Source organism: Pseudovirgaria hyperparasitica, assembly GCF_010093815.1.
Source record: "Pseudovirgaria hyperparasitica strain CBS 121739 unplaced genomic scaffold EJ05scaffold_10, whole genome shotgun sequence".
Lineage (NCBI taxonomy): Eukaryota > Fungi > Ascomycota > Dothideomycetes > Acrospermales > Acrospermaceae > Pseudovirgaria > Pseudovirgaria hyperparasitica.
The window spans coordinates 1,237,088-1,258,948 of record NW_022985558.1 but is presented as its reverse complement, the minus strand read 5'-3'; the positions used below and the strand labels follow the sequence as shown (position 1 = coordinate 1,258,948).

The 21,861-nt window shown below is 49.6% G+C and overlaps 6 protein-coding genes across 6 annotated transcripts; 2 read left to right on the top strand and 4 right to left on the bottom strand.

The window, feature by feature from the left end:
• Positions 1–1,317: 1,317 nt before the first annotated feature.
• Positions 1,318–1,623, top strand: EJ05DRAFT_501734 (uncharacterized protein; the record flags this gene model as incomplete). Its single annotated transcript, XM_033747148.1, has 3 exons — positions 1,318–1,368; positions 1,463–1,522; positions 1,576–1,623. The coding sequence occupies 3 exons, from the start codon at positions 1,318–1,320 to the stop codon at positions 1,621–1,623; spliced, it is 159 nt and encodes a 52-aa protein (XP_033599653.1).
• Positions 1,624–3,868: 2,245 nt separating this feature from the next.
• On the bottom strand, positions 3,869–5,247 carry EJ05DRAFT_501731 (eukaryotic translation initiation factor 3 subunit M; the record flags this gene model as incomplete). The annotated part of the gene is made up of 2 exons (XM_033747147.1): positions 3,869–4,974; positions 5,028–5,247. The coding sequence occupies 2 exons, from the start codon at positions 5,245–5,247 to the stop codon at positions 3,869–3,871; spliced, it is 1,326 nt and encodes a 441-aa protein (XP_033599652.1).
• Positions 5,248–5,674: 427 nt separating this feature from the next.
• Positions 5,675–6,877, bottom strand: EJ05DRAFT_477417 (uncharacterized protein). Its single transcript, XM_033744248.1, has 2 exons — positions 6,725–6,877; positions 5,675–6,671 (listed from the first exon to the last, which is right to left on the bottom strand). Exon 2 carries the CDS (start codon positions 6,662–6,664, stop codon positions 5,942–5,944), a length of 723 nt encoding a protein of 240 aa, XP_033599651.1. The 5' UTR covers positions 6,665–6,671; positions 6,725–6,877; the 3' UTR covers positions 5,675–5,941.
• Positions 6,876–8,805, top strand: EJ05DRAFT_477416 (protease-like protein). The gene is made up of 2 exons (XM_033744247.1): positions 6,876–7,234; positions 7,290–8,805. The coding sequence occupies exons 1-2, from the start codon at positions 7,027–7,029 to the stop codon at positions 8,348–8,350; spliced, it is 1,269 nt and encodes a 422-aa protein (XP_033599650.1). The 5' UTR covers positions 6,876–7,026; the 3' UTR covers positions 8,351–8,805.
• Positions 8,713–13,862, bottom strand: EJ05DRAFT_477414 (pyruvate carboxylase). Its single transcript, XM_033744246.1, has 6 exons — positions 13,411–13,862; positions 13,026–13,318; positions 12,283–12,857; positions 11,959–12,231; positions 9,157–11,350; positions 8,713–9,101 (listed from the first exon to the last, which is right to left on the bottom strand). Exons 1-6 carry the CDS (start codon positions 13,562–13,564, stop codon positions 8,997–8,999), a joined length of 3,594 nt encoding a protein of 1,197 aa, XP_033599649.1. The 5' UTR covers positions 13,565–13,862; the 3' UTR covers positions 8,713–8,996.
• A 2,079-nt stretch (positions 13,863–15,941) lies between these two features.
• EJ05DRAFT_454209 (clathrin heavy chain) lies at positions 15,942–21,858 on the bottom strand. Its single transcript, XM_033742446.1, has 7 exons — positions 21,639–21,858; positions 21,560–21,580; positions 21,457–21,483; positions 17,538–21,400; positions 17,352–17,488; positions 16,700–17,295; positions 15,942–16,647 (listed from the first exon to the last, which is right to left on the bottom strand). Exons 1-7 carry the CDS (start codon positions 21,678–21,680, stop codon positions 16,288–16,290), a joined length of 5,046 nt encoding a protein of 1,681 aa, XP_033599648.1. The 5' UTR covers positions 21,681–21,858; the 3' UTR covers positions 15,942–16,287.
• Positions 21,859–21,861: the final 3 nt, after the last annotated feature.

Below are 21,861 nucleotides of genomic sequence, written 5' to 3'. Positions count from 1 at the left end.
TTTGAAGCGTGAGCGCATTCCCATCACCTAGCTATCCAGGACACAGGGTCACACTTCTATGCCTTTGATTCTATAGAGTCGCAATGCTAATGCTTTGACAAAGGTCAATTTCGAAACCGGACATTCGAGAAACGACCCACAAGATACGCCATAATTCTCGATGGAGCTCATAACATCTCACACAGAATGGTACATGATTAGATCTATGCGACGATCAAACATGTGACGCTCATAATACATAGTGGTATGTCTTCAAACGAGACTCGACCGCTACGATTAAATTTGCTTGGTCCCCATTGAATTATGTGAATGTGAACTTCTTCTAAATGTGTTGCCGTAGAGTCAAGGAACACGAAAACCACCAAGGAGACCCATAGATGTTATCTTCCTAGGGAATCTATATGCTCTTGCTAACTTCCAAGTCATACAATATGTGACACCAATGCTTATTCCAAGCTATTTGGATAACTTGCAGCTGCTATAAAATTCGTCATTTGTTTACCCCTTTTCATGTATTCATTCATATACCAAGCCCTATCACATTGCTCGGGTTTGCCTCTTGAGATCTTTCCATTATGCCTAAATCTGATAATTCTTCTTCTAGTAAGAGTGGGAGCACACCCAATACATTCATTACTTCAAGGCGCCGGGTTTCGTGCTTCGTTCGGTATGTAATCGCAAATATTGGACTCATGAGTCATACTCTCTTGACAGACTGCATAATTTGGTAGACAATGTCGGTCTCGTGAAGATCTTTCCGTTGGCTGAGATCGAATGTGAGAAAAGATACGAATGCGTTAAGAGGGAGGGGGCAAGGTAGTGCTTCAAGAACGCTTGTTGGGTGATGGCTCAGCCTGTTTTCTATGAGCATAATTAGCATGAGAGATATGTATGCCATGCTCGTAGCGGTTGGATACACGTACATTCTAAGTTATGATGGCAGCTAATTAAATGCTACAGACAAACTCGAAGGAGGCGAGTAACAAGGCACACTCTGCTTATAATGACATTATCCATGGTCCTACGTATTCGATTCCTTCGATCATTTTGCGGTATCGAAGCTCGTACGTACTACGTGTCAACATCCTTACGTTGATGATTAGCAGGTAGCGTATAGTGTGTCGTGGATGTATTGTTTTAACAGCAACACATAAATTAAGGCCTCCATATATAAACTTCCGGAGATCTCTTACCACTTTCCATATACCCTACTACTCACAATAGCTCTTCGACCTTTTCTTCTATCGATCATTGAGTATAAGTATCCGACTTTTACAAGATCAAATAAGCCCCAGCAACTTGAACCAAACGGTGGCTATGTCTAAGGACGAGAATGAGGCTAGCTCTGAGGATGGAGAAGAGTCTGTCGTAAGTACTTTAGCGGAATTTCCAATAGGCTGAGACCGAATCATTCGGCTCGGGAGGTAAAAAGAGAGCTGTCTGTTAATAGTCGAATAAACAGGAAAATGACGCCGAGGACAGCAAAGAAGAGGATAAGGATGATGATGATGAAGACTGGGTGGTATGGCTGTATGAAAAAAAGGATATTTACCTGTTGATTGACTCGTCACACAGTTTAACCAGGAGGAACTTGATGAGTTTGCTAAGGAGGAAGGTCTTTGATATGGGGTACCGGGGTTGGGTTACAGTCAGCGACTTGTTTGTAGTGATACGACTTCTAGGTAGAATTTGATACTGTAATTAAGGGTCCTATGATTAAAACAAGGCTGTATCATTGTACACTCCAGGCATGCTAATCACCGAGAGAAGCTAGTGCTATCAAAATTCGCTTCACGTCAACAATAGCTGCCCATGTGGTTTGAGTCTTCACTGTAACATCCCCTTTCCTTCACAAAGATCCTCGCTTCCCCTGCCAGACCAAACAATGATCACTAACACCACTCCCGTCTCAAAGCCCACTACACGATATATTGACCCTCGAACCCCCCTCCAGATCTACGCACAACAAGTTATCGACTCCATCATCCTACGCTCATTCGCGGATCTAAACATGGACGAACCAGAGATTAAAACACCTACCATGCAGCCCGCAAAGCCTCATCACAAGAAGACGCCCTCCAAGAAGACCCCTTCCAAGAAGACCCCGTCCAAGAAGCACCATCCTCAGCAGTCCCAGGATGCCAGAGTTCCAGAGTCCAACCTCCAAGACCCGAAGCTTCAGTCTTGGGAGATGTCGAAATGCTGCTGGTGCTTCTGGAAGAAAGATCGCGACTATGGCAAGGACAGCTGTGACCACGCAATCTGCGAAGCATGTGAGGCTTTCTAGCGCAGCACCAAGGCATGGTGTAGCATACTGTCACTACTGCCACAAAGAATAGGTCATTCATCACCCTTTATAACTCTTATGAGACTGTCATGCTAACAGTGATGATGACAGAGACAGATTTCTTTCAGGCTAACAGAAGGCTTCTCTGTTAAGTTACCTTTTGTATAAACAAGTACATGAGAGACACCTTGGAGATTGTACCTTTGCATCATCGAATATCTTCAGTTTCTGTAAAAGATTCAACCAGCATGCAAACAATTCCAGCACTAGCACATCAGAGCCCCTTTATCATTCGTCTCATCAAAACATCGCTTCCTCACAATAACACACCATATCCTTCTTACTAAAGACACCAAATACGCCAAACACACGGTATATCATAGCATATACAGTATGGAAATGCGATGGCTGTAAATGACGCATCATGGGCGAACGCGGTGCATGTGTCACCTATAACACCAAGAAGGCTTTAGAGGACAAGGACGGCGACAAGGTCAACGTCCAAGAGAAAGACAAGGAGAAGGTCAACGAAGAGGACAAGGACAAAGTTGAGGTTAAATAACGCGTATTAAATGATCGGAAGACATACGGTTCGGTGACTTGCCTAATACATCCAATCAAACATTACCAATTCAAATCCAAGCATCAAATCAATTGCCAATCGAGTTAAATGCCTACGACGTAAACTATTTGACAGCCATAGTTCCTACATGTCCTCCGTCACGGACTTGTGAACTAGTTTCTTCCAGTGGAGGGCCCCGACTTTCCATCAAGCCATCATTATGAAACTAGGAGAAGCACCATGTCATAAATACACAATACCACGTATGAACTCGTTCATCCAAGTGGAGCTCCTTCAAAGTATTATCCCTGGCCATGAAATGCTTCTAACACATTCCACTCCGCTGTTGGACCACAACGAACTGCTCTATTCAGTGAAGCATACCTCCTACCCCATACTCCAGTTAGTAAATAAACGCGCAGTATGCCTCCAGAATCGCATTACTATACGTGTAAATCCTACTGTTCAGGGACCAACAGTGCGTCGCTGTCTGTCAGACCCCTTTACCTATCAATTTCTTTTTATATAAATACTTCTCCTGCTAGAGGACTGAAACTGCTTTCATTCTCCACACCAAACATCTCCAATCTACAAGTAATGCAATCAGCTTTCAAATCTAACAACCAAACACTCATACCACTATACCAAACCCCACAATCAACACAACAACCAACACAATTCACGATGGACAAAAGACTCGGAAGCAGGGCTTGGCCGACAAAAGCCTCAGCCGTGTGGCAATGCTGCAGATGCCGGAAATCGAACTCTGGGACCTCCCCAGACTGCGTCAAAGTCGGTTGCGGGCATGCGAGATGCATTCAATGCACGGCCTCGGGTACAAAGTAGCACGGTCCGGATTCTTCGACAAATGAGGACGGGAGGAATGTAAGATATCGGGGCTTTGATAGCTACTTGCCTATGTAGAGGCCTCGATGTTACCATCTCATTCATATTGCCTACAAACTATGTGCAATGTGAACTGCATACTGACCGCCTGACTCCAAAGCCAAAGAAGACCCTTAGTCATCCAAATCAGCAGTCTGTGGCTGCACGCCACCGTCCCTGTTATCCCTCCTCGGTCCTCTTCTCCCACTTGAACCATTAACCTTGTTCTCCGTCTCCCTAGCCTCTGCCTCGCGTTGCTGAATGAAGTTGGCCTTCTCGTTTCGGATGACCTCTAACACACCCGTCAAGCTATTCCGCCACATGTCCAGACGGCTAGCAACCTCGCGCCACTGGTTTTCTGTGAAAACGCGGTATGTGCTGCGGTGAATGAGGAAAGTCTGAGTTAGCTGGGAGAGTTTGCCCTCGACAAGTCCCGCGCGGATAACGTCGATAACCCACATCTCTACATCCTCAAGGGGGATCTGCAGGCCCTTTGCAATGTGAGCGTAGGCTAGTGAGCGGCTCTGTCCAGCGGATGCAGCGAGCGATGCGAGGGTCAGGAGGCGCATTTTGCGGTTCAGGGCCTGAGTATCCAGCTTTTCGGCCTCGAGCCAGCCGTCGTGTTCGTCCTTGAAGTCATTGTAGTCGTCAAGGAGTTCAGCGTTGAAGATTTCAAGGAGTTGGGAGTAAACTGGGTCTGAATTCCGTAGAGCTTGTATGCTATCGAGAGCAATAAGGTCTTGGAAATCGTAGTGCGTCGGGTGGGTAAGAGCGGACTTGAGAGCGCGTAGGGAGAGAGCACGGGCCTCTTCGTCGGATGCTTCATCTGCTGGGATGGTTCGGAGCGCTTTTACAAGGTACTGGTAGGCCTCCTCGTCCTCGCCTGCGTCTTGAGCGATGTCCACGACTGTGAGGTATAGTTTTCGCTGGTCCTCCTCGTCCATCTCCCATTGGTTCAACCATGCCTCGAGGTTCTTTAATTGCGGCTGGACAGTTTCGAAGTTGCCACTGGCACGGATAACTCGGAGAATGGCGAAGAAGACGTGGTATCTGCTATCATTATCGGGCTGTAGGGTGTTGAAGATTGTGGTAAGAACTGAGAGGGCGAGACTTGTGCCATTTGCGGGTGATGACGAGATCGGCGCAGAGGAAAGATTTTGGCAGACTCTGGAAAGGAACATGTTTTGGTTCTCGGATTGTCTGATGACGTGGACGAGCAGGTTGTACGCAGCAATGAATTCTAGACGCGTTAGCTATTAGGTATCGTTCAAGGCCTTATCTGCGATCACATACCCTTCTCTGGCGCCGTGTTGAGTGCCACGCTTGCGCCCACCAGCTTTTTCAATACTTCATCCTGCTTTCCGGCTTCTTTCAGTAACGCCACGCATTCTGATTGTGTTGACGGGCTTTCCTCTCCTGCCGTTCTCTTCAGGGCATCGATGTACTGTGCGAGTTCTTCGACAAGTTCCTCGAAGGAGCCTTCGATCATCAAGGTGTTCGTAATTCCAGGCATGGCGACTGATATGTGCGGGTGATAGGGAGGGCTTCGGTAGTTCGGGACTTGTCGCAGTATGAGATTGTGTCGCGCCGACGGAAGCGACAATTCAACGTGGTGGGTCGTTTTTTTGGTGTAAGTGGGATGAAATCTTGGCGCTGGCCACTAGTTAGAATATATTGTGCCTGAGGCATTAATTAAGATATCAGTATTTTTAAGGCTGTTTGGAAGTGTATATTCGCAGAAAACGTTGCAAAATTGTATTTTCACGTGGAAACGCCGTAGATTTCCTCTGATACATAGTCACTTCTATACAAGTACCGTAAATGTATTAGTATCTACACCATGTCATCTTAGCGTTCACTGATAAGGTCTTCTCGCCGTAAGCGTCTTCCAGATCAAAATACTCTCTAGACGCATCACTGGTTGAAGGGAAGATCTTTGGGATCATAGGATAGAATGCAAGAGCTATCGGCACCAATGTAAAGCCAAAGTACCAGGCTCCGCACCTTGCTTGTTCGACTAATCGTTTAGAAAGACTGTGTTAGAACATGTTGACAACGTATAGCTCGATCAACAGTATCGGGAAAGCAGATGGTGTCTCGAGTTATTCTCAACAGCAGCCCTCAGAAGCGACAAAAATGAACCCATATACATTTGCCCTACCAGTCGTACAGAAAATATGTGAAGAATTGTATACAGAGCGCCTGCCTTAGAAGGCAACACCCGCCTCCTCTCTCTTCGCCCTATTGATGGCCTTCTGTCTATTATACCTGACCTGTTTCCTTCGTCTCTCACCACCATCAACCTTTGATCCTCTCCTGATCTCCCAGAGCCCCTCCTTTGCCTCAATCTTCGCAACACGTCCTCCCGTTCCAGCAACATTGTTGAGATGCGGCCCACTAAGAGTCTGTAGATTCTTCACCTTGAAGCCCTTGACGGTCGTCGCATTGGGGACTGGAATATCCAATCCCAATTGGTCATGCGGCACGTTGGCGGCCACCTTAACCTTGCCGGGCGTATGGGCTCCCGTTGCAATGTCTGTTTCAGCGGACTTGACATTGCGTTCAATGAGGCGGAAGTACGCTACTCCGTCTTTGACATGCTTGATGTCCGATCCTACACCGTGCTCGCCGTTTCGGAAGCGTTCGCGCCATTGTAGGAGGTATCTTCGTGCGCGTGGAGGCTCAATACCGATCTCTTTCATCTGTTTTGAGGTCATGGAGAAGAGAGCTTCCCATGATTCGAATTTGGAGGTGTATTGACTGAGACCGCGTCCGATCACTTTGAGAAATGTCGCAGCGTCTGGAATGAAGGGAGTTGGCTTGGGAATAGAGCGCGTAGGGATAGCATAATGGAGGTTCCGGACGCATTGCTGAGGAACAGAGGGTTTGAAACAAGCCCGGATGGGCAATGTGAAGGTTCGTAATATCATTGTGCGGCTAGATATGGTATTAGTATCTCCATGTAATAGTCAATTGCGAGGATCACATACCGATATAGACCGTGTTACGCGTTGTCGAACGGTCTCGAAAGTCAATCGCGTGAAGGGTCATGGGGAAAGATTTAGGTCCTGCTTGGCGTGCCAAGCCAAACGATGCGGCGATTCGGAGGTGAGTTCCAGAATGATAATAAACCACAGCGGACCCTTCTCCAGGATCATCCTTTGTGTGAGGGCTCAGGCATGCTGTCTGAGACTCCTGAAGCCCGCTCTCAGCTCATATAGCCTCGAATATTTCATGTGAGCGCTCTCAGCAGAAATCCGACCGCGCGCCTCGAACCTACATATTTCTCAGTATGGGTGTGTCCACGAACTCCCCAGTACATCCCAAAAGCGCCTCTACAGAGATACAAGCCGCCAAAGCGAAAGCCTTGACCGTGATCAGAGCCACAGAAACATCAGCCTCATCCCCGATATCGAAACCCTCCAGCCCCGGCGAGGATGGCGGCGAACGAGACCTAGCAGAAGAGCTCAACGCTCAAACACGAGCACGATACAAGAAAGGTGAGCATGCACACCCACTCTCACAGACATCCCTCTAACATAGAAACCCCCCCAGGCAAACTCCTCGGCGAAGGAACCTACGCCAATGTCTTCCTCGGCCACGACACCACCTCACCCAACACGCTCGTAGCCATCAAAAAGACCAAAAAGCTCGACTCCTTCAAAGACGGCATGTCCATCGACACCATCCGCGAGATCCGCTTCCTCCAAGAACTCAAACACCCAAACATCATCAACCTCATGGCCGTCTTCTCCTCCAAGGACCAGAACGTAAACATGGTCATCGAGCTCCTGCCCCGCGGCGACCTCAAAACAATCTACTACCGCGGCGCCGACGCAAAGGGGCCCGAGGTCAGCTACACCGGCGCCGACATCAAGGCCTGGATGGCCATGCTCATGCGCGCCGTCTGGTTCTGCCACGAACACTTCGTCATGCACCGCGACATCAAAGGCGACAACCTCCTCATCGCCGCCGACGGCTCCCTCAAACTCGCCGACTTTGGTCTCGCCCGCAGCTTCGCCGACCCAGGCACCCGCATGACCCCCGAGATGGTCACCTCCTTCTACCGGCCCCCCGAGCTCTTCCTCGGCGCAACACACTACAGCGCCGCAGTCGACATCTGGAGCTGCGGCATCGTCCTCGGCGAACTCGTCAAGCGCGACTACTGGGTCCCCGGCCACACCGACCTCGAAATCTTCACCCGCATCACCGAAGTCTTCGGCTCCCCCTCCGAAGCAAACTGGCCCGGCGTCACCAAACTGCCCAACGCCCCCCTGATCAACCCTTCAGACGACAGCGCCCCGAGACCCCCCGGCATGCCGACCGAGCAATGGAACCGCGAGTTCGGACAGCTCGGCCCCATCGGCATCGACCTGCTGCGCAGCATGACCAGTCTGGACCCGCGCAAGCGACCGACAGCAAAGCAAATCCTCGCACATGACTGGTTCCGCACCGCGCCCGCGCCAACGAAAACGGAATTACTCCCGCAGGCTGGCGGAGGTGGTGGACCCGTAAAGATGGCAGAGGACCTGAAGCGGAAGCCAGGCGAGGCGCCGTCGGATGGCAGGGCAGATAAAGTTGCGCGCAAAATCGATTTTGGCAGCATGAAGAAGTGAATTTCTCTCAGTTGGCTCGGCTGGCTCTGGCTGGAGAGAAGTGATTTGCTTTGGATTGATTCGTGGTCAGAGCTTGAGCTGAGACGGCTTCATGGATGGCATTCATTTGCATTGATGTCGAGGGCTCAGCGGCGCGCATGCGCTCGCTTTGGCTTCACTGTCAGAGCTCGAATAGCTCTGGAAGTATACGCCTTCAATGACCACGAAAGCTGTTGGACAGTATCCAAAACAATTGCCACGACTGACATGTGCATGTCGTAGATTAGATGGTACTAAACAGTGCAGTCTGGGCGTCGGTCGAGGCCTCGAGACTCGGTCATAAAGACCTGCGGAGGAAAGAGATAGGCACTCCTTTATCCGTAAAAGAGGAGTAGACCTCAGCGTACCTAGATGAATACAGAATCACTCTATTGAGTGTATAGATAATTAATGAATCTTTTTGAATTGCTTCTTCATTCATAGATATCCAAACAGAGCACTAAAAATATGGAATTCATAATCCTTGTGGAACGTTGTTCAGACATCAAGATCATCATTCGGAATTTCCCCCCTCCCGACTCCAAACCGCTGCTGCGGGCACACGCAAGACATGACAAGATATAGGTATAAATGAGGTACGAAAGCAAGATATTCTCAATTGCTGCCCTCACTTGACAATCTTGCACACGAGATCCTGTGAGTCTAGCGAGTCACCTTCCTTGACGCTGAGCTCACCGATCTTGCCGGAGTGTGGTGCGGAGATGACCATTTCCTGTCAAACATATTAGTACTTGCATTTGTATAGCAGACTTGCGTGAAAGACTTACCATCTTCATGGCACTAAGTACAGCAATAGGATCACCCTTCTTGACCTCAGCATCGTTGTGCACGCGAACCTCGACGACAACACCAGACATCGGGCAGCCGACTTGGCTGCTATCGCTCGAGTCGGCCTTGACACGAGCAGTGTTCTCGATACCGGCGTGAATATCTTCAACGGCGATTTGGCGCACTTCGCCGTTCATTTCGTAGAAGACCTCACGTTGGCCAGTCTGCTCCGAGAGAGGACCAACAGCAAGGAGCTTGAGGATTAGAACCTTACCCTTCTCGAGCTGAACGTGGAACTCCTCGCCGATTTCAGGCTTGGACAGGAAGAACCGCGTGGGTAGAACAGACAGATCGCCATACTTGTCGGTGAATTTCTTATAGTCCTCGAAAACCTTGGGGTACATTACCCAGGACGCGACGTCAGTCTCGGTGGCACCACCGTATTTTTCCTTGAGGTCAGCCTTGACTTTAGTGAAGTCAATGGGGTCCATGTAAAGACCTGGACGCTTGTCCATCTTCCGGCGATCGCGGAGAGCATGGGTGCGGAGTGGCTCAGGGAATCCGCCGTGAGGTTGACCCATAAGACCCTCGAAGAACTCGAGTACAGAGCTGGGGAAGTCAAGCTGTTCAGCTTTTTTGTGCACATCCTCCTCGGAGAGGCCGTTGGCGACCATGAATTGAGCGAGGTCACCAACAACCTTCGAGGTAGGCGTGACTTTGACAATGTCTCCGAGAAGATCATTGGCCTGCTCATAGGCCTTCTTGGTCTGCGCCCACTTAGCTCCGAGACCTTGCTGGGAAGCCTGGAAGATCAGGTTGGTCAACTGGCCACCAGGGATCTCATGCTCATACACCTCGGGATCGGGACCAGTCAGACCAGCCTCAAAGGGAGAGTAGAGCAGGCGAAGTTGTGCCCAGTAAGCATCAAGATGTCTGACAACGTGAGCATCAAGGCCGGGGTCAAGGTCACCCCCCTCGAGAGATGCGAGGAGAGCACCAATAGCTGGCTGTGAAGTGGTTCCGGACAATGAATCCATCGCAGCATCTACGGCATCAGCACCTGCCTGGGCACAAGCGACCATAGAGGCAACACCAGTACCGGCAGAATCGTGAGTGTGAACATGGATCGGAAGGTCGGGGTACTTCTTGCGAATGCTACCAATCAAGAGTGTGGCAGCACGCGGCTTCAGTACACCAGCCATGTCCTTGATACCCAGAACATGGGCGCCCATCTTGACAATCTTGTCAACCACTGTCATATAGTACTCAAGGTTGTACTTCTTGGCTGGGTTCATCATGTCACCTGAGTAGCAAACAGTGCCCTCAGCGACACCACCAGCCTTGAGAACAGCCTTAATACCGACTTCGAGCTGCTCAGTATCGTTGAGAGCATCAAAGACACGGAAGATATCGACACCGTTCTTCTTGGCCTGTTCACAGAAGTGTACGATGGCATTGTCAGGTAGCGAAGAATAAGCAACGCCGTTGGCGCCTCTCAGTAGCATCTGGAAAGGAATGTTGGGTACAGCCTTCCTCATCTTGCGGAGTCGGTCCCATGGATCTTCGTACAGGAAACGATAGGCAACATCAAATGTAGCACCACCCCAGCACTCCAAAGCCCAAGCGTTGCTGAAAGCATGGCTGGTCTCGCTGGCAATGTTCAACATGTCGATAGTACGGAGACGAGTAGCGAGAAGAGATTGGTGAGCATCTCTCCAGGTGGTATCCATAATGAGACAGCCTTTGTTAGCGCGCACAGCCTTGGCAAACTCGGCAGGGCCTTTCTCGACGATGATGTTCCTCCATCCAGTTGCACATGGCTTAGATGTGTCGATGACTTTCCCGTCCTTGCTAACGAGCTCTGGGATGCGGATCTCGCCCTTGAACTTGGGCTCGCCGATTTGTCCCTTGATCTGGCTGCCATTCACAGCAACATCACCGAGGTATGCCAACAGCTTCTGTGCACGGTTCTGATTTCCAACAAGGGCGAACAATTCAGGAGTGTCATCGATGAAGGTAGTCCAGCACTTGCTAGCGATGAATGTCTCGTGAGTGAGGAGGGATGCCAAGAATGGGATGTTGGTCTTAAGGCCTCGGATTCGGAATTCGACCAAGGCACGCAGCATCTTTCTTCGAGCGATCTCGTAAGTTGATCCCAAGCATGTGCATTTCGTCAGCATACTATCATAGTGCCTGTGGGACGCATTAGCAAGCCTAAGAGCAAGTGTCGAAGGTAGGTCATGAATTCAGATACACGTGAGCGATTGAAAAGCTGTAGAAAAGAGATATCATCGAAGGAGAAGAAAAGCGCGCATTTGAAATGAGAATTGGGCAGAGAAAATAGAATACATGCCACAATGTCAATGATGACAGGCATGTAGATCGCATGGCCATTTACCCCCATCCAGGTCAATGGCTACCCATCAGTCGAGGTCCAAGAAGCCTTGACCAGGGAAGAGGCCAATGATATACACAATTGCCTCTCAGTGTGGATGTCGTCACATGACCCGACCACTACAGGTCCTGGACATGTGATGTCCCCAACAAGGCGCAGAGACGCAAGCATCGCGGCATGTCTTCCATTTGTAGACATACTTTCGACGAAGAAGACAGGCAATGGAGGACGGATAAGAAAAATCGAAGAGACAGAATGAAAGTACAGGATCAACAAAGACGTGTTGAGCCTGCTATGAAAACACAACTGCAATATAAAGAGACACAATCACAAAGATAGACACAAATGGTAATGGAACAATGAAACAAGAAAGCTGGTACAGTAGGACATAAGAGCAGGTACTTACGGAGTGATGATTGAGCCAGCAAAACCATTACCACCATCTAGACGGACACCGTTTCCACCGGCCGAGCGGTAGACCTCAATCTTGCCAGTATCTGGGGAGAAAGCATTTGCCGGGTCTTCGGTGGTGATACGACATTGAATAGCAAATCCTCGGGTAGAGATACGGTCTTGGGTAAGTCCAAGCTGTGCCAGGGAGGCACCTGCAGCAATCTGAATCTGGGCGGCCACAATATCAATGCCGGTGATTTCTTCGGTGATAGTGTGCTCGACTTGGCTATGCAATTGTTAGCGCTTGTGCGATACATCCAGGCCACGAGATACCTACATTCTAGGGTTGATCTCAATGAAGTAATATCTGTTCTGTTGGTCGACCAAAAACTCCGCCGTTCCAGCATTGCGGTAGTTGACCGACTTGGCGAGTTTCACAGCATCAGCCAGGATGGCGTCTCGCGTTTTGGCCGGTAGATCTTTGGCTGGTGCCAACTCGACAACTTTCTGGTGACGACGTTGCACACTGCAGTCACGCTCATAGAGATGGACCACGTTGCCGTGGTTGTCACCCAACAGTTGGACTTCAATGTGCTTGGGTTTGTCGAGGAAGCGCTCGATGAAGACGGTGCCGTTACCGAAAGCTGACTTGGCCTCGGATGTGGCACGCTCGAAGGAGTCCTTCAAGCTCTCCTGGTCGCGCACAACACGCATACCACGACCACCTCCACCAAAGGCGGCCTTGATAATGATTGGGAAGCCATATTCGTCCGTGAAGACCTTTGCGTCTTCGAATTTCGCGACAGGATCTGGGGTACCTGGTACGACAGGAACATCACACTTGATGGCTAATCTTCTGGCAGAAACCTTATCTCCCAAGGATTCAATGGTCTCTGGCGTGGGGCCAACCCACTGGAATGTGTCGTTAGCACATCCCTCTAGACCCAAAAGAAAACTAGACGGATTGCGCACTCCAAGTCATGCTGCAAAGTTGATGTGTCATTGCGACACACAATCCATACAATTGGAATCCTGACGGTCGTACAAAAAGAAATACGGAGGTCCGCTGCCAAGACTTACAATAATGCCAGCTTCCTCAACCTTCTTTGCGAACTCAGCATTCTCTGAGAGGAAGCCATAACCCGGGTGGATCATGTTAACCTCGTGCTCGCGAGCAATCTTGATGATCTCGTCGCCAGCCAGATAGGCGCCGACGGGAGTGTATTGGCCGCGCTTTCCAATGACATAGGCCTCATCAGCCTTCTGACGATGCATGCCCAGTCGGTCCTCATGACTGTAGACAGCAACGGTATGCAGAGACAGCTCGTGAGCTGTGCGGAAAATACGAATAGGAATTTCACCTCGGTTGGCCACTGTACATGGAAATTGGAGGTTAGCTTAGCTCGTATGATTCGCGAGACTACATATGCCAATTGAAATGAGCAGTAAGGGTAGGCAGACGAACCGAGTAGCTTCTTCAGCTGCATGATGGAGCTGTTTGCTCGCAACCGCTGGTGGACCGAGTTACGGTGAATGTGCGCATTATCGTGGTCATCTTCATCAAAGGAATCGTCAGAGATAGCCGTGTTGTTGGCGTCGTCCTTCGTTTGGTCGGTCATGGTGGGCGAGTGAGGGGGAGTTTGATTGAGGGGAGAGATCGGGAGGGGAGATGAGTGGAGAGGAAAGAAATGCGATTGTATGAGCTAGAGAAAAGAGGGCGGGCGCAGGTCTTTATGAAGCCAACAATCTAGTGGAGGAGGGTGAGGGAGGGCTTCAAGCACAACAAAAACGACCGGGGCCGTGTCAGTGAGTTTATGGTGGGCGGTCTGAAAGCTCAATTGCGTTGGAAGCTTGGATTAGGACTAGCGCCGAGCTTCGGGCTTATGATGAATGAGGGGCACATACCTTAGATATATAGACACAGATAGAGTATACTAGGAATAGTTGAGTTCAAGCTCTGACCACCCCACAATCCACAGGGAACAATTGCTTTTTGATGCCTGCAAGGTTGTACGTCAGCTCCAGCAAACAGACACAACCTAAACAACAAGACATTCACAACCACCAGAATCCAGGCATTATCCCGACATTCATCTGAGCCCCTCGATTCCTCGCCGCTGCATATGCACAATCCCTGACCGCTTCCTGAGCACACACAACACTATACCCTCACCATCACTACCGTGCTCGTCACCAATTGATCCGAGCAACCTTGACGCACCGCCAAGCGGGGACAAACGCTTGCCAAGTACCGCATTAAGCACTCTGATGGACGTTTCTTTGTTTGGCATGCTCTGCTAATTATATTCTGTCACCAGTCCAAGCCTTGGGATGTCCGTACGAGACACGCCAATTGTATCACACCATGCATCTATGTCATACATCAGCGACGCATATGACTCAACCTCTCCACAGCCATGGAAATAACTATTATACAGATCAATTATCTCGGGCCTTGGGAAGCACCGGCTACACTCGGCTGTTCGGGCTGGTTCGACGAGCGATTGCGCATAAGATACTAACTGACACACTCAGCAGCTCTTAACATCCGTGGCTGGCTGGTAGGGTTGGAGATAACGACGACTCCTTGATTACCTGGACAGTTGTGAAGGTGTAAACGGTACTACGAGATAGTCCACACGCTATCACGATAAATAGTGATGCAGCGCTCCAAGCGACAGTCGTCAGGGCGTAGGCCAGTCCAAGCTTGTTCCAGTCTGTTTACCCCCGATTCAGTAAGTCGACGCAGCTCCCCCTCGCTCTTTCCCCCACGGGCTTGAGCTCTGACCTCCATCCAGTAGCTCTTTCTCTCTCCCCTCCCCGCCGCACCTTTATGTTGTTACTTGAAGAAACGCTCCTTACTGGTAATGGCATTCCCATGAAGTTACGTGTAGAGCTTAATATACTGCCCTCTTATTCAATTATCCGTCTACGTCCCTTTCTTATCCTTTCTTCAGCATGTCCAAGCGATCGTCGTCTTGTCACTCCCCAAAGGCTCGGCTGCCTTGGCCATATACATACTCGTTCTTGGTATCCCACCGGATTGCGGACGTCCCGCCCAACCCATCCCGCCCGTGTTTCAGGACAAACAGGCGGACGGCGTCATGCGAATTGGACCATATCTTGCGCCAGCTAATATGACGCCCCAAGGCTTGACCAAAAGCCTCCCAGGACGGACCGTCGTCATCATCTGACGACCACAGCGTTTACACAGACTGCATTGGACGTGCCATAGTTGATGCCCATCCAATACACACACACTATATGATTGATGATCATCTGGCCAAAACACACACGACAGAACGAGTCCCCTCTCAGTCCATCTCAGCTCATCTCATCTCATCTCACCCCCGCAGCTCCTCCACACTCAGATCTACCCTCATGCCCATCTCCATCTCTCCTCAGCCTGCAAAAATCTCCAGTAATGTAATCCCATCTCAACCCAGCCAGCTCAACCCCACTTAACAAATCCCCCGATGCCCCGAATCCCCTCCGCCCATCTCCAACCGCCAAGCTTCCACAGACAGGGGCACACACATTATATATACCTATACCTATACCCGGAAACCACCACGGAAGCCCGCCCCGCCCAATCACAAACTCCCCACCCCTCCCTTGCCTCCTTCCTGCACCTGTTGCACAACACCCACCTGATGCATCCACTCAACAAATCCACTCCACTCCACTCCTCCCCTAAACCCTCTTCGATTCGTTTCCCGAGACACACGTCTACCACACATGCACACACGTGTACACACGTACACACACATACACACACGCCTACCTCACGAGAACACTTCCGGAGATCCAAAATCGGACCATTGTCGTGACGGATTGCGGAGGCCACTCCTCTCTCAGAAGGGGTGGGAGTGAGTGAGAGGGTGAGCCTCGCCAAGCGAGAGTCCCAAGGTCCCAAGGAATGTATGAATGCATGCTAATTAGACAACTGACGTCGCACCACTACCATGGTAGCAAGTCACATGTGGAAAGAGCATCGTACAACCCATATAGAATTAAACCCCAAAAAATCAAGCCCCCACCATTCATTTTTCTTTAAGAAACTACAAAAAAAGGGTAGAACTAAAGTTACACGGTATATCGGTGAATGTGTGTTAAAAAAGAAACCTCAAGAAGACAAGTTAAAAAAAGCCTTGTCTTCAATAAAGTTCTCCTAACGGCAATTACCCCCCGCTAATACCTTATCCATTTCATGTTTCTCCGCGCTCATTCATCTTGTCTCTTCGTGCAGATCTCATGTCAAGAGATGACAGCAATGTGATGCCGGACCTCTGTCTACTCATATCATCTGATTAGCCCCATCATAGCCACTACGTCACGCGGTTTAGAAAGCCCTGTAGCCTGTGGGTTGCGGCGCAATGCCGTTCGCTTGTCCATATGGGCCTGGGCTTGGTGCGCTCGACATTGATCCAGGTCCAGCAGTAAGCATGAGCCTCGAGCCCAAGATGGGCTTCTCCTCTTCGGTCTTTTGCTGCGATGCCTCGCGAGCCTTGCGCTCCTCGTTGTCCTTCTTGAGTGTCTCAATGGCAGCATGTTGCTGTGCGAGCATGTTGATCATGAATGGCATGGTGAAATCATGAAGGCCATGACGCCATGAGATCTCGAGTACGAGATCTGGGCGGATGAGGTCATAACACGCGTAAAGCATACCCACATAACACTCACGACTGCCAATGTCGACAAACTAGGAACTGTTAGTGAACTGGTCTATCTGACGAACAGGCGGAGAAACTTACGTAGCGAAGAAGATCCTCGACAACCTCTCCTTTCCCAGAGATGGCCGCTGTCTCGATCGCATCCTTGAAGAGCTTGTCTTGCTTCGATAGCGCGATCGACTTGTCCCATCTCTTGTTCTTGCGATATATGTTGGCGGCAATCTGGCGGAAGAAAACAAGTTCATGCTTTTCTAGTCGCTGGGCAAGATCCACGGGATCGTAGTTATCGTAGTTTTCCGTCGAGTCACGCAACGTCTTGTAATCTTCCTCCTCGATCAAGAGGTCATTAATGGCATCGTTGACTGTCCTCTTGTTTTGCGATTGAACGTTGAGCAGAAATGGCTTGATGAGAGGAATGTTGTCTGACTTTTGGAACATCTTCACAACACGGTTGACATCGATACGGGGTGTGAGGGCTTGGAGGAGATCGGTGAGAAGATCTGGTTGCTGCTCAAGGTAGTGTGCGAGTGCGCGGTAGTAAATTTCAAGGTTAGTAACCTTGACAATCGTGTCCTTGAATGAGTGGTGTTCCCATGCATCAGAGGCACGCTCCATCATGGCAAGCGAAGCATTGTCCCACTCATCATAATGAGCGTACAGAAAGACAAGTTCTGGCCCTGCAGTAATGATTAGCAAAATACTATATAACCTGAAGTCTTTGGATATAGCCTACAGAGATGAGCCTCTTCCACAGCCCGAATCATCTTAGGGATATTTATGCGGGACCAAAACAGGCGAAGGTGCTCCATGACACGTTCCGGGTGGTACTTGGATAACGCAACACCTAAACTCGTGAACATTCCCATATGTCTAGAAGGTCATTAGCTCAAGACTTTCTTAAGAAAGTAGTTTTACTTACGCTCTTTCGAGCCCAAGGCCCGCCTCGAGAAGTGAAATGAGCTCATCAAAGTATCCGTTACGCTCGTATTGGCGCTCCAAGTCTGACAGTTCTTCAGCGTGGACGATGAGGTTCAGACCACAGATCTGTGCAAGACGGAACTCCTTTTTGTCCACACAAGCTTCGTTGACTTGTCTCCACACCTTAGTGCTATTGGCTTTGCGTGCACATTCAACAGCAGATTGGTAATCCTCGAGATGAACCAACGTAGTAGCAAGCTTAGCCCAGTTCGAAATACTGGTAAAGAAAATCTTCGCAGCCTCGTGGAAGCCTTCTTCGTATGCCTTATCACCAGACTCTTCAATGTTCGCAACGTTGGCTCCTCGCAAGAAATCTTCAAGCTCGGGCAATTGATTCGTTCGTGCGAAACAAAAAGCAAGCGCAGTATCGACAGGAGGTTCGCGAAGAGTCTTACGAGCCATCTTCAGGTATTTTATCAGGTCTTCATCCTTGCCAGCATGTGTTGCAATTTCAATGACTTCGCTGTAGTTGGAAGGGTCCTTGGCCCGGATGTACGACTCAATCGAATCTGGTATGCGCAGACCATCGAGCTGGGCTTTGCCAACCTTGCTCCATACCTCCGGTAGGTCCACTTTGTCAGCATATTCTTGTGCTCGATCAATGCTAACGACGTGGTCAACTAGAACGTTGGCGGCCTCGGCATGGTTGTTGTCCTTCTTGTGGATTTCAAAGGCTTCCTCATACATGCCAAGGTCGATACAGGTGTTGGCGATGTCCTCAGGGGTATAATTTTCGAGCTGATGAATGTAGCCCATGAGACGACCACGGTCTGATTTGGCTGCGGTGAGCATGAGAAGATTCTGAAGGTTGGTGTTGTCGCTGAACGTTGATGGCTCGAGAATAATCTTTTCAAGTAGCTCAATGAGCTCCGTGGGCATGTCTCCCTGGATGAAAGCCTTGACGGCTAAGCTCACACGGTCAGGATCCTGGCTTTCTGGGACAGCTGTTGAGATGACCTGGTCGACCAAAGATCTCCGGTGCATATTGTTGCCACTGAGAACAAAATTCCAGATATCAATGTCAGATCGCTCGAGAAGATAACGTGCTTGTGCCCTGAACATGCCGTTTTCGTTCGTGACATTGATGAGCTCCAAGTCATTCTGTCCCTTTTGGTACGCAATGAAGGCAAGATTGGGATCGCGTTTCTCACAATATTTACCGACAACAAGGGTATCATATAGATCGTTAGACTTCAAGAAAGCTTCGGGGTTGTTGTTCGAGTCAATGTAGATCTTAGCCAACGCATTGTACACAGCCTGTTGAGTGTTGCCACTAGCCAAAGTTGCTTCTAGGAACGGTAGAAGGAGCTTCAACCGATTGCGCGACTCTACTTCTGCAACAAGCTCGTCTATGGGAACAGACGCAGCGTTCACCGAGGTCAGCAGATTTTTAATGATGCTCTCATCACAATCCACATCCAAGAGACCACCGATAACAGCTGGTGTCCTAGAGGGATTGACACGTTGAACGTATACCTCGATCGACTTGAATTGTTGCTTCTTGTACAAGTGCAAAACGAGATCGTGGATGAAGTTGAATCGGTCGCAAACGATGATCAGTGGCAACTGCTCGGTGAGCTCGGCTTCTTTGAGGAAGTTCTTCACTTTTTCACCATTGATGTATTGACTCTCGCGACAGATGCGCTCCACTTCGTTGAGCTGACCAATCCTCGTAGCAGCCTCAATGTACTTGAACGTCACATCTTCGTCCTCGCTAAGATTCACAATGGCACCAAGGTAGAAGTACAAGCCCTCGGCAGTCTTATACTTCTCGAGCATGTTGATGATGTTCTGGGGTCCCAGAATATCGGAATACTTTTGGGCGATTCGAACTACAGCCTGCAAGGTTTGGCGGATGTTGACTTTCAACATCTCATCCATACACTCCAAAGAAAGCTCTGGAGTAAGTTTGCTGAAGTAGTTGATAAGCCACTCCTCGGGAATCTGATCGGTTCGAACGATGATGCGCTTAATGACGGCCGGGTCCTCAGTATGCTCCAAAGCACGAGTGAGTAGTCCCGCATTCTCACACAATTGTGCGATTCTTGGCTTATCATAGTAGCTAAACATCTCATTGCCCAAGATGGCATCGGCGACTTGCGGTGCGTTCAACAGATTCATCTCCAGCAATTTAGTCTGGAGATTTGCTTGCTCAGGCTGATTGTTCGAGAGGACATCGAGCAAGAAACCTGTAGCGCCCTGAATCATGCCCTGGGATTGGAAAATGTCTACCACACGGTCGAGATCGACTAGTGGGCCATTGGGGTTCTTTGCTAGGCCAGTCGCAAACTCCACAGCCTTGTCAGGGTTGAGGCGGACGATATTTTGCAGCAGGACTGTGAAATCGGCTTGATATCCTGTTTCGCCACAATACGCCAGAATTTGATCGAATTGTCCAAGTTCCGTCATAGCAGCCACAACCTTGTTTTGTACACCAGCCTTCTGATAGATTTGCAGAGCAATACTGAGGTCGTGAAGTCGCACAATATCACCCAGCTCCTCTGAGCAGTCCAGCTTGTTTTCTTTGAGCCATTTCTCGATCAAATGCTTACGATTTTGTGCAAGGACAGGCTTTGCCAATTCCAGTGTCTCATATTTATTCAAAGAACCTTTGTCTAATAGCATACCAAAGTATTGCAGGATGACAGAGAGCTGGCCGCCTTGCGCAGGAATAGACTTGAACCGTTCGATAGTCTGAGCAGTGCGAAGAAATCCCCTCGGGGAATTGGCGGCTACCTTCGCTGCCTCGCCGAACTGTTGCTGGTTCAACAGGTTTTGGAAACGCTCTTCATATAGGTTGTCTGCGCCTGGAAGTCCTCCTCTTGAAGCAAGTTTGTACGCTAATTCGGAATTCGCAGGGTTCTGTCGCAGGTATGGGATTATATTGGCCTCGTCCACGCTAACCTGGAGGACTTGACCCTTGCGGTTCACACCCACAATTCCTGTTGACTCCTCGTCGGGAGATGTGACGAAGATCGTGTCGCTCGAAATGCGGTTCATGAAGATGCATGTACCGGTCTCCAGGTCGTACAGGTGGATAAATCCATACTTTGTCACTAAGTAGATGATGCTGTATTTTTGCGAAACCTGCATTGCGACTGGGAAGTCATTTGTAGCCTCAGGAGGGAAATAGACATCCACATTGCGTTTGGTGAATTGGGGGTTTGAGGCATTGTGGTCGACCTCAACAATGTGTAACTTGGCGCCGGTGGCCGTTCGCACGCCGAAGGTGAAAAGTTTTGTGTCTGCGGGAGCGCCCTCCAGACGGAGAGTACCGAATGCCGCAGCGTGACCCTCGATAGCCTGGCTGATTCCTCGCGCTCTTGAGTATAGCTGCATAGCACCCACCACTCGTCCCTGCTGTTGCGAAATACCAACGACCACCATCCATTCGCCGTCATCGCTGACACGGTAGTTGATAATTTGACAACCGCTGAGGTTTTGATTGCGCTCGAAGACTTTCTGTGGCGCAGCTTGGTTGGCATCAAAAATATCCCAATGGTATACACTAGTATCCGTAACCAAGCCTAAGCTACTGGGGCTGAACCATTTCCAAAAGACCACGTCTTCAGTCATGGTAGCAGATTTCAGCTTTTGCTTCGCGTCCAGATCGAATATTTGAAGCGTCCGCTGCTGGGCTTTCAGGGCGATGATCTTGCGATTCCAGTGCATGATGGCACTGTCAGCCTTGATGGGCCTTCGGACGATATTGTTGCCATTTTTCAGTTCGATAATGACGACTTCGGGAGAGGCACTCGCATCGGCCTGTTGTCGCACACAAATGAAGTGATCCGATTCTAATGTCTATCGGAGTGTTTAGAGACTCCTCCTGATGCGAGATGTGATGTTTGTTGACTTACGCAAGAATTGAAACCTATGGCACTTTGCTGTTGACGTGTTAGCTTTCCATCAGGCAGACGCAGCGCAACTTTTTTCGAGCTCGCCCGGTGAGAAATAACGTACAGGGACATCAAGACTAGGTAGCTACAGGTATACCAAGTTAGCATACATCAATTGAAGAGCCGCGACCAAATATGCTCACCGACAGGAGCTCAGTAAACTTTATGGGTAGCCGTTGAGCCATGGTTGCGCAGCTGCGGCCGGGTCGGCATCAATCAGAGGACAGAATTCAAGGTATTAGAGGTTGAAGAAGAACTGCGTCCACGTATTAGAAGAAGTAAAAGGACCAACGCCAACAAAAGCGGAGGGAGATGGAGATGTTTGTGGAGGATGCAGAGTTGAATGCGAGACGCCGAGACACAGTA

Coding starts and splice junctions, on each gene's coding strand:
- EJ05DRAFT_477414 (XM_033744246.1), bottom strand. CDS start 13,564: ATGACCGACCAAACGAAGGACGACGCCAACAACACGGCTATCTCTGAC. Junction 12,858..13,025: donor TTGAGGAAGCTGGCATTATT/GTAAGTCTTGGC, acceptor GACACATTCCAG/TGGGTTGGCCCCACGCCAGA. Junction 11,351..11,958: donor GCTGGCTCAATCATCACTCC/GTAAGTACCTGC, acceptor TGCGTCCCACAG/GCACTATGATAGTATGCTGA.
- EJ05DRAFT_454209 (XM_033742446.1), bottom strand. CDS start 21,680: ATGGCTCAACGGCTACCCATAAAGTTTACTGAGCTCCTGTCG. Junction 17,296..17,351: donor TGTGGAAGAGGCTCATCTCT/GTAGGCTATATC, acceptor TCATTACTGCAG/GGCCAGAACTTGTCTTTCTG. Junction 16,648..16,699: donor TCGAGGATCTTCTTCGCTAC/GTAAGTTTCTCC, acceptor AACAGTTCCTAG/TTTGTCGACATTGGCAGTCG.
- EJ05DRAFT_477416 (XM_033744247.1), top strand. CDS start 7,027: ATGGGTGTGTCCACGAACTCCCCAGTACATCCCAAAAGCGCCTCTACA. Junction 7,235..7,289: donor ACGAGCACGATACAAGAAAG/GTGAGCATGCAC, acceptor AAACCCCCCCAG/GCAAACTCCTCGGCGAAGGA.
- EJ05DRAFT_477417 (XM_033744248.1), bottom strand. CDS start 6,664: ATGATATTACGAACCTTCACATTGCCCATCCGGGCTTGTTTCAAACCC.